This window comes from Aplysia californica, unplaced genomic scaffold (genome assembly GCF_000002075.1).
Source record: "Aplysia californica isolate F4 #8 unplaced genomic scaffold, AplCal3.0 scaffold00545, whole genome shotgun sequence".
NCBI lineage: Eukaryota > Metazoa > Mollusca > Gastropoda > Aplysiida > Aplysiidae > Aplysia > Aplysia californica.
In genome coordinates, this window is record NW_004797815.1 from 382,648 (window position 1) to 394,731 (window position 12,084).

Here is a 12,084-nt window from a genome sequence, read left to right on the forward strand (position 1 = left end):
ACAATATAAAATTATATATGTATATGCTTATGGCAGTGAGCCCGAATCAGATTTACTTCAGACTGATGCAATGTGTTACAAAAGTCTCTTTTTTCCGTAAAGCATTCTTACTTAAGTACTTACTGTGTTAAAGAATAACTTTCAGGCAGATATGCAACCTTTACTATACTTTTAATTTTTCCTTCCTCTGGTATCCTTTGGATGCCGAGATATGCAACGGCAATCGTAAAACCAGAAGTTTAAAGCACACAGAGAGTTAGGGACATAGGGAGCTGTCCCCAGGCCTTTACTTTTGAATAATAATTGTATTAGCCTTTGCTGAGATATCGGACAGAGCAATCCATAATTATGCTTGTTGTCCTCACTCTGGAAGGCACATATAAAACAGAAACAAATTTCTTTCTCACCCAACCCCCCCCCCTCTCTCTCTCTCTTTCTCAGTCTCAGTCTCAGTCTCAGTCTCAGTCTGTCTCTGTCTCCCTCCCTCCCTCCGGCACCCATCTCTTTACCTCTCTCTCCCCTCCCTCTCTCTAACTTTACCTTTTCTTTTCAACATATCCCTATCATGCCATGCTAGTATTTTTAGGTTTCTTTTCCTGAAACACACTTTTGCACACACAAAAGAACATAGGCATTCACGAACAGCCTGCTCAAGTACGGGCACACAAACAAACAAGTGGCCAACCAACCAAACAAACACACATACACACAAACACGCGAGCGCGCACGCGCACGCGCTCGCAAAGTAATACTCAAACAAACCTACAGACGCACACGTTGATAAGCATCATTCATAAATACATTCTTTCTGCCTCCTTCTGTCTCTCATAGTTTTTTCAATACTAGCTTGTTTTTCCGTTTATTTCACACACAATTAATCCCCAAAAATTAAAACAGTCTTTTAATCTCAGATATTTATTCAAACCCAATTGCAAATAAAAGTGCACATGGTAGATCTAAACCTGTGCACAAACTTCCACACTCATGACAAGCCAGCTGAGCCTTCTCGCCCTACTAAACCGCAGCAGCAGCGACAGATAGACAGGCATTGGAGGTGGGCAAAATCCGGATAAATACCTGGATAATCGGATAATCCTCAATAAGACATTATCCGAATTCAGACTCTTTAACTCTTTTCTTACCCGTTTGCCAAAGTGAGTGCACCCATTTGTTGAAGTAGTGCTAACCCGTTTCTCGAAGTGGTTCTAACCCATTTGCCGAACCGTTTCATAACATACTATTTACCGAAGAGGTGCACTAACATATTATCCGGATTTTGCTAAAGCGACTCATTGCCCAGCCCTAACAGACAGACACACACACACACAGCAGGATCACCACCCTCTCTCATCACTATTGCCCTTCTGCAGGTTATGCCGAGAAGACAAGAACCACCACCACACCCTCCCCTCTCCCTGGTTTCTCAGACCAAGAGTCAACTGCGGTCTCGTCTTTCGTCAACGTCTTGCAAACGGTCATTAATAACGTAAAAGCAATAGCAAATCCTGTCACGACAACTATTTCTCCCTTTCTCCCCCAGTCGTCAAACGCAAACTATAATTTTCTTTCACCAAATCCTCCCTATCACTATCAAAACCAGCAGCAGCAGCAGCAGCAGCAGCAGCAGCAGCAGCAGCAACATCAACAGCAACAACAGCATCATCATCAGCATCAACAACAGCAGCAACAACAAAACCAAGACCCTTTCATTGATAATCGTCCCTTTTCACTACCGCAAAACTTCCATTTAGACATACAGCATAATGGTCCAAACAACCAATATAATTTCCCACAAGAACAACGTTACCAGCAGCAACCTCCACAACAACCACCGCAACCGCAGAACCAACAGTACCCACAGCAACCGCAGCAACTTCAACAGCAACAACAATATAACAACGATTACCTATATGGACAACAACAACAGCAACAACCGCAACAACAACAATATAACTACAATTACCAATATGGACAACAGCAACAACAGCCACAACAACAGCAACAGCAACTGTACCAACAACAACAACAACAACAGCTGCAACAACAACAACAGCAACAACAACAACAGCAACAACAACAACAACCGTACCAACAGTATCAGTCATCATCATACGACAGCTACTACCAGTCGTATCCACAGTCAAGCAGCAGTAGCGGCAGCAGCAGCTACCAAGCCTACGACTATCAGGGTCAGAGCACGGGCGCAGGCTCGGGTACCCAGATATCGCTACACAAATACGACGCATCCCAGCCACACCCTGCTCAAGTGGTCACCTATCAGCACCCAGCCCCGACCCAGGTCAATTACAACTCGCACAGCACACCGTATCAGGACCAGAGTGGACACTGGTCAAACAGCAGTTATCAAGGAGATTACCAAAGCACACAGCTTGAGGGTAGCTGGCGCCACCAGGGCACATCTCCTCACTACCAGACGCACTCGCCTAAGCTGACTCAGTCATCTTATCATTCCGCCAACCATCAAGACAAATATCATCAGTATTCGCATTATACGCCTTCATCTTCAGCACCCTCTTCTTCTTTTTCTTCTTCTTCCTCTTCTTCACACTCATCGCCATCATCTATTTCCTCTTCATCATCATCATCACCATCATATTCATCATCATTATCATCAACATCAACGTCAGGTTCAACTTGGTCGAATTCACAAAGTCCCCAGAATTCGTCCTCAAACGATTATTTCAAAGACGTATTGGCTCTTCCGTCCGATCAGACACACAGCCAGGGGACCAGCTCTCATCATAGTCAGCAACAGCATCAACAACAGCATAAACAACAGCAGCAGACCACGCAACCAAGCCAGAGTCATCATAAGCAACAGCAACAACAGCAACAGCATCATCAACAAGAGCATTATCATCAGCAAAATACACCGCAACAAAATCAACAGCAGCAGCAGCAACAGTCTCAGCAACACAGTCATCATGGTCATCAGCAGCAACAACAGCAACAACAACAACAGCAGCAGCAGCAACAACAACAACAACAACAACAACAACAGCAATATGCACAGCAACAAAATCATCTTAGTTACTATCAACAACAGCAACAACAACAACTACAACAACAGCAGCAACAACAACAACAGCTACAGCAGCGGCAACAAAGACAACAGCATAGTGTGTCACCGTCCGCTGGATCGGCCTCATATTTCCCATCAAATCTCAACAACTATCAGCAGTATTACCCCAACTACAACTCATATATGCGTAGTTACTATCAGTATTATTACCCTCAATACCAAAAACAATATCCTAACAGTTACCAAAACCGCCAGCAGTACTACCACAGAAACTATCAACAGCAGAACTATTGGTCTAGCCCACGACAACAACTGTCTCCCTATTACGCAAACTATTACCGGCAGCGAAGCCAATACCCACAACAACAGCAAGAGAACTATAACTACTACTATTACAACAACTACCGCCCCCACCCCTCGCCACCCGCTGTCTCTGCCAATGGCACAGAAGCTCAAAGGAGCGGTCAGCCAATCACCAACAGTTCAAGTAGGTCACCTTTTTTGGCACGCAACTTCTGCATGAAGACTTGAAGCACAGTATACTAACTAATACTAGAGTATCGCAAAAACACAACAAATATAATATACAACTATAATAATATTATTATTATGGCATTTAAGATTATGCCTAACTTGCATCAAAATATTATGCTTCAGAGGCTACTAACACTTCTGAATCTTCCAAAACGCCTTGAATACTTTTGCACGAATTGACACACATTTTTCTTCTTTTTACATGAGTAAAAAATATACTAATATTATAAATTATAGTTATTCAACCGTTTATACGACCTATTTCGTGTCGCACATTGCATGTACTTTTTCTGAAGAGTAGAATAGCTGACAGCACTGTAAGACTGCTATACTCGAGTTATTTATTATCCATTAAATAATCTAAATAATAATAATATATACAAAACGTAGTTACCCATACCGTTTAAGTTAAGGGGTAACAATGTGTAAAGTTACCAGACCCATAGCACAGGATGCTAAATGCTGTGTATATTTAGTATACTTAAAAACATAATCTGCTCCAATGTTCTTCTTCCAACACGTTTTATTATGTACATTGTATATATACTAACACTTCTTTTAAGTAGACGCCGTGTATCTCTAAACAAAGTATACCCGGAATGTTTACTGTACTAGTATGGGTTTTGCTCTACCCTTGCTGACCTTGATTTCCATTTGCCATATTCTTTTTCTTTTCAGTAAACTAACTGATCATTAAAAGAAAAACCAAAACAGACTATTATTAGGAATCGGTAACAACAGACAGTGATATTCTTATCCCCAAGACCCGTATTCATAACCGACTAATCTGCTGTGACAAATGAGCAACGATTAAATGTTAGTTCGAACTTAAGTAGGATAGTTTAATGCCATGCTATTGTTTTTAATCTGGACATTTCATTATACCAACAAATCATGTTTACCTTCACAAAACTAAATTAAGAGTTTAGCTAATGCCATAATAGAACAACCCCCACCCCGAACCCCCCCCCCCCCCACAGTGCCATGATAAATAAGAATAAATGTTAAGGAAGGACAATAGGACTATTTCGGTATTAAAGAGTGTTAGAGAAAAACATCAAGATGGTTACGTAAACTTCATCACAATGTTCCATTGATAGCCAATCCAACTTTTCCATTATTTTGTAGATCACGTCAGAATAGTGAGAGAAAAAGGGAGTTCTTCTTGTGGGAGGGTTTGTGGTCAGACAAGACCAGTGGCACATTCAGCTTCAAACAAAATCGGTATAATAGAGTGGAAGTCACAGCTTTAGAATTACGTGTCTTAACTTATTCACAGTCGGATCCTCTCTTTGAAAAGATATGTGGCAGAGAAAGATTTGAGGCACGAGAAAGCAAAAATGTCGATTTCAGAAAAATGTGGCATATGGGTTTCTTGAACTATACCGTCGATGTGTAATTGCTTGTGCAAAGATATACTTTGGTTAAAAACAGATTTTAAGCTTAAGTCATAAACAAACAAAAACCCAATCGTCTATTGTGTGTTGTGATCCAATTTGTGGCTACACACTATTCTCAGATGGCATTTCATCAGCCTAAACAACCCAAAATAAAGCAAAAAAAACCAAACAAACAAAACCAAACTGACAAAAGATCACATGGAAATCCCATTACATGACTAGCTTTTGCAACAAAGTTCATTTATCTTTACTATACGACAGCTAAAGTCGTTATCATAGTCCTTTCAGGTTAGCGCAAGGGGCTTTCCTTGCCACATTTATAATGCTATAACATTATGCCTCGAGATTCGCTCACAACCGAGAACCCAAATAAAGCCCACCTAAGCACCTTACTCTGAAATAAAGAAGAAACTTCCAGACATGTAATACCAATGCCATTCCAAAGGCTTAGTCTCGCACAGCATTACAACAAAACAGTTTGTCAACTACATCTAACTGTTGTTTCGTCGGCGAACTATAAACAACAAAATCAAGAAAACACAACTGCACCAACATGACCCAGTTATTCAGTCGTACCTCACTTATTTTTTTTTCAGTGTCCAGAACTCGCCATCAAAACCGTTGGCCAACTGTTTTGCAGTCGTGCGGTACTGGGTAATCCTACGGGTTCCATCTTTTGTCGGGAGGAAGAAAATCGGTCGAGTCGTGACCGTCTTGTGTGTGCACCAGTTCGGACAAGACACGTCTAATTTGTTGGCCTACTGGCCGTATTATTTCACATACTGTGTCCCAAGGCTGTGTCCTCGGTACAGGGCTTTTAAATAGTCGAGGTCAATGAACCGAAGGCGGGAAAAGAAATGAATGGGTTTTTTAACGAAAATTGGTAAAATTGTTAATATGCATTTAAACCAGGTGGTTTGCGCGTAGACTTTGTACATTTTGAGGTGCTGATTACGAATACAACATTAGCATTTTAATCCGAACTCATTAGCAGTTGACACAACCAAACGGACTTTTCACTGATTTCTTAGGAAATAGACATTAGAGCAAAGAATTACAACATGTGAAATGCGATGCCTTAGAAAAGCAGTAAACAAGACCAGGCGAGACAAAATTAGAAACTCTGTAATCCAAAAAATGGTGGGCACAAATGATGTCATGCATCACATCCAACACCAAAGAATCAAATGGTTCGGACATCTCCTACGATTGCCAACACACCATCCAGCACAACGTGCCTACATCCAAAAATTCGATGGCAACAAGGCTAGAGGGCGACCGAGAAAGACCTGGATAGATGGAGTCAGGGAAACATTAACCACCCACGGCATCCGCCCTGATCCGAGCTCTCCGGTTGGGGACAGGGAGACGTCTCTTTCTTCCCGCGACACCCAAAAGGGTATAACCGGCGGATAAAAGTAAAAGTAAAGTAAATCCGAACTCAAAATTAGATTTTTTCAAAGCTCCGGTGGGGACTATGGCTCATGAGTCACGACCTGGCCAGGCTAAAATTGAGCAAGCGACTTTCCAACCGACACGTCTTTTGTCGGGGCGTGTCGTGTCGTGTCTGTTGACACAACCAAACGGTCTTTTCTCTGATTTCTTAGGAAATAAACGGCGCTCCATTTCAACCACCGACTTTCCGAGAGACGGACAGAATCGGGTCGGTTGGTGTCCGTTGCAGTGGACACGGGCCCTAAAGAAATGTTCGGACGTGTCTGTGAAGAGAAGGAATACAAATTCACTCTTTAAGGACACATCCGTCCGACCAACAGCAGACCAAAGTCAATGTTTCAGCACATTTCGAACGGCCACACTCGAATTAGAAACACTCATTTATCATAATCATGATGTTGCCAATCGATCTTTTAAACTTTCAGGTAAAGAAAACAGATAGGAAAAATCTTCGTGATTAACGAAGTTAGGCTCCTTTTTAACTGCTCTCAAAACAGTTTTTTTTTAGTAGCGTTGTAGAAAATGCGCCCTGAAAGAGTTAAAACTTCTTTTGTCGACTATGGCACAGTGGAGAACACTATGTTATAATAATCGTATTTCAAACAGCGGAGTGCCGGCATCTGTGCTGTCGTGGTTAGGCGCTTTGCTATCGCACGCAGGAGACTCGAGTTCGATTCTCGAATGAGGAGAACATCTTTATCGAGTGTCTCGTTCTTTATGCTGGGATGCTGTATCCCTCTCAGCCCCGGCTGGCCCTGACTGGCCGAGTCAGAAGCCCGCCTCCTATATGATCGAAATTGTGTCGATGAAGAGTGTAAAATACGTGCATTAAAAAAATCCAACTCGTTACAATTTACCACAGAGCGTCACTGGTCAACCATTGTGGTGTTAACTTCAGGCTCTTCGCCATTTCATGCTGAAGACGTTCGTTTAATTTCTGTGTGAGGAAATCTATTCTGTCGAGCATCTCCGTTGCTCTGTCGGGATTTGTCCGGACAAGCAGAGTCAATTACACAGCCTATCTCTTCATCCATCATCACTGCCTTCCTGACCCTGCATCAGAGTTCATATAGGCCACGAACAGACATTTTTCATCTTTCCCTATCCCGGGCAAGCCATGTCTTTCCACTTTCTTTTCAGGTCATCGTTCTCTGTGACTCTTCTCCAGGTTCCACACAGCCTTCCCCATGATCTTTTACCGTGTGGATTAGCCCGCCTCCAAAATATTATGTAGCGACGGACTCATCATAAAACGTTTACATTCATTTGAGAACAGTACCTCCATTCAAAATGAAACTAAGCATTCTTCTTGTTACATGTATTATTTTTTGGCGGTCTGTAGCCTAATGGTTACGCTGCCAGACTTGTAATCGTCAGCTCGGTCTGCAGTTGTGTCCTTCGGAAAGGCACTTTACAAGAATTTTCACACTTGGCTCGGTCCTTGCGGAGATGGACGTTAAACTCGGAGGTCCCGCCTCTTAAATAAACTAACAGTGTAGATAAGGGTGTTAAACCTTTACCATTTCACCATTTTTTGTCAATTTTGTTCCTTTTGTCCCTCGTGTTCTTCTTTCATCTTCTTCTCTACTCTAACCCCCCCCCCCCACCTTCCGACCCTCTCACCCCATCTTGGTATCACTTGAAAAAGCGTTAATAATACTCCATTATTTCGTTTGCTCGGTCGAAACTCCTTCTCAAGTAGGACGTCTCTAAAACAACTCAACTAGTCTCCCTGCAAAAAGGTGGTTTCTTTTTTTTTCTATTCGCACAATGTCTATTGAATGTCTTTTTGAACGATTGATTTCAGGGATCTCGGTGCAGTGTAAGTTCATCATGACTAGTTTCAGTATTAATAGATTTTCACTAAAATAGATTTTCGTCTACACAAAGAATGGCACAATATTGGCAATTTAGCACTGCGTGAAAACAAGAGAGACAGAAACAGCAAAAGGAGTAGAGAAGAATATGAACTGTATATGGCTTCCTCCAGCACACAAACACTTGCAGGTGGATGGCGAGCTGCCATGTAGAGTGCCTATAGATAGATAGACAGATAGATAGATAGATAGATATATAGATAGAGACAGACAGACACACACACACACACACACACACACATACACACGCACACATACACACAGACAGAGCGAGAGCAAAAGAGAGAGATGAAGAGAGAAAGAGAGAGAGAGAGAGAGAGAGAGAGAGAGAGAGAGAGAGAGAGAGAGACACACACACACACACACACACACACACACACACACACACACACACACACACTCACATACACACACAGACAGAAAGAGAGGGAAAGAGAGAGATAGAGAGAGAAAGAGAGAGAGACAAAAGAGAGAGAGAGTGAGAGAGACACACACACGCACGCGCACACACACACACACACACACACACACACACACACACACACACACACACACAGAGCGAGAGCGAAAGAGAGAGAGAGAGAGAGAGAGAGAGAGAGAGAGAGAGAGAGAGAGAGAGAGAGAGAGAGAGAGAGAGAGAGAGGGAGGGGGGAGGATGCTAAACATTTCATGTATTATTTTGTTTAAACTTTGATACTCGCTGCTCTCATTTCAATGACCCCCCCCTTTCAAAAAAGCAACAAAAAAAGCAAAAAAATAAAATAATCAAAAATGAAAATAAAAAACAAAAACAAAATAAACAAAATCCACCCCCTAAAAAACAACAACAAAAAACAAAACAACTGCAACAACAAACCTAACACAATCTCCAGAGGACCTTGTTAATTGTATGCTTTTCATGTTTTAATGTTGCTCCAAAAACTGTAAGGTGAGCTGCAAGGAGTCATATCTGGTGCTGTTTATATGAGCTCCAAACTTATCGAAAGCTGTTAAAGTACATTCTCCCTTTCTAATAAGGAATATAAAACATAAAACAAAGGGGAAAAATCGATACGTTTTTGTTTCAGGGCAACTATCTTTCTTAAATCAAATTTTCTTGTATTATTGTTATATTTCGAGGAACTATGAAAACATTAACACTAACGATAACAATATTGATAATAATAATAATAATTAAAAAATAGCTAAATAATAATAATAATAATAATAATAATGATAATAATAATAATAATAATAATAATGATAATAATTTTAAAAAATAATAATAATGTGACAGCAATATTAAATACAATGTTACTAATGATACAAACTGTACTTCAACTAATACTACTACCTCTACTACTACTAAGAGATGTAATAATAATAACAATAATAATATTTTTATTTAATAATAATAATAATAATAATAATAATAATAATAATAATAATAATAATAATAATAATAACAATAATAATAATATTAAATCATAATAATAATAATAATAATAATAATAAGGATAATACTGTTTTTGAACATTTCCACGAACTCCTTATTGTGCACAATGTAGTTCTTTATTGACAATGATAAAAAAAAGCTGAATTGCAACGAATTTAATGGAGTGAATACAAGCTACTGTTTCTGTTCATGAACAAAGAATCCTTCTTTAGGATCACATTTCTTGGAAATAAGATATATCTTAGATTCAGTGTTCGTTATCATGTTGAACGCCTTCTTATGTAGGACATAAGGCAAATTGTAAAAAAATCTTTTGCCTTCTGTCGTTTGCTTTCTTCGATATATTATATAAAAAGGCTCCTGTCTACTTTCATAATCAGAGCAGTATTTAAAAAATCCGCAGAAAACAACCAAACCTCTGTCATTCTATTTTCTAAACATATTTTCTTATCTTGTGATACTTAATAAACTATGGTATATTTGGCATCCCCAGGACCACAGACAAAACAGTCTCAGAACTCATACATACAGGCCCTCCAGCAACTACAGAGACAGTTTAAAACTCTGTACAACCCACCCAACCCCTCAGGTTTTCCTCCTATGAAGCGACCGTTCCCCAGCCCCGCATGGCCTCCAAAGTCCGGCCCCCAACAACAGCGCTTCCCTCCGTCTCCTCAAGGAGCCCAGCTCCCAGCAGCTTTTAACCAAAGTCCGCAGGCGCCTGGCCCAGCACCACAGAGGCGTATCCCTCCCATGCAGCCTCCCCCACAGCGCATGCCGTCAGCGCCCCTGGTTCAGAGACAGCAGCCTCCGCCTATGAGATCTCCGCAGTCTCTCCTTCAACAACCACCACGGCCACTACCTTCACGCCAACCGCCTCCAAGACAAGGCCCTCCGCCTACCAATAGAGCACCACAATCACCTTTCGGACCACCTAACAACAACAACAACAACAACAACATCATCATCAACAGCAGACCACCAGCCCCACCACAAAGACAGCCACCGTCACTTCTACCAGCACGTCAACCGATTCAGAGACCAGGTCCCCCGCCTACCAACTCAGCACCACGCTCACCGTTTGGACCACCGAACAACAACAACAACATCAACAACAACAGACCACCACCACCACTAAGGCAACCACCACCACCAAGACAACCACCTCCACCGGCACGCCAGCCCCCTCCGAGACAAGCCCCACCACCTACCAACCGAGCCCCTCAACCGCCATTTGGACCTCCCAACAATAACAACATCAACAACAGACCACCACCACCACCACAAAGACAACCACCACCACCAAGACAACCACCACCACCAAGACAACCCCCACCACTAAGACAACCACCACCACCTCAGAGACAACCACCTCAGAGACAACCACCTCAAAGACAACCACCACCACCAGCACGTCAGCCCCCTCCTCCCAGACAAGCCCCTCCCCCCACTAACCCAGCTCCACAATCACCGTTTAGTCCTCCCATTAACAATGCCAACAGACCACCACCATCGTCTTTCAACTCCCCACCGCGAACAAACCACTACATCCCGCATAGATTTATGTAAGTCCACGAGGAATCAATCGTAATCTATGCCATTTTTTCCTGTTTTATTTCAAAGCATTTCAGATAAATCGCTACCTCAGAATTGCAAAGCTCTATCTGCTCAGTACTTAGTTGCTGCCCTAGAATTACCTAATTCTGTCAGCTCAATATCTAGTTTTGAGAAATTTGACGTCAAAATGTGTGAGTTTCACAACGTGTCAAGCTTTTCCGAATGCAATTCCTTTAATATTTGATAACCACCCCGAAATATCTTACAATTCTGATAGACCAGACCAAACGTTTGGTTTCTGACGTCATGGTCCTAGTAACCCCCCAAAAAAACGGCCAAAAATGTCAGATAGAACTTTGTAATTCTGAGGTAGGCCTCTAGCGTAGTTCTAAGAAATTTGACGGAGCAAATTTTGAGTTTCACAATATCTCAAGCTTTTTCGAAAGCAATTCTTTGGACACCTCGATAACAACTCAGAATAATCTTACGATTTTGATATAGCAGATAGAGCAAATTATTACATGTATTATGCTTTCCGACCTAATGGTCCATGTAACTCAAAACGGCCTCAAACGTCAGCTAGAATTTTGTAATTCTGAGCTAGCGAAATACTGACGTACAGTTTTTGACCCTACTTATGATAATAATTGCACTCTATCACATGATAAAATCGATTCTTCAAATAATAATTGCCATTCTAATTTCAGAATAGTATCTTATAGTAATCTGAATGGCAATTAATTATTATTGGAAGTATCAATTCGGTGATAGATCAGGGTTATA

At 41.4% G+C, this 12,084-nt stretch overlaps 1 protein-coding gene across 1 annotated transcript in view; it reads left to right on the forward strand.

Moving 5' to 3' along the window:
• The window catches only part of LOC101847284 (extensin), a gene marked incomplete at its 5' end in the record, with an annotated part of 30,373 nt that overhangs the window by 8,043 nt on the left and 10,246 nt on the right, over nt 1-12,084 (forward strand). Inside the window, 1 exon segment of the mRNA XM_035971951.1 lies at nt 10,238-11,309. Within this exon segment, the coding sequence (XP_035827844.1) occupies nt 10,238-11,309 (1,072 nt within the window).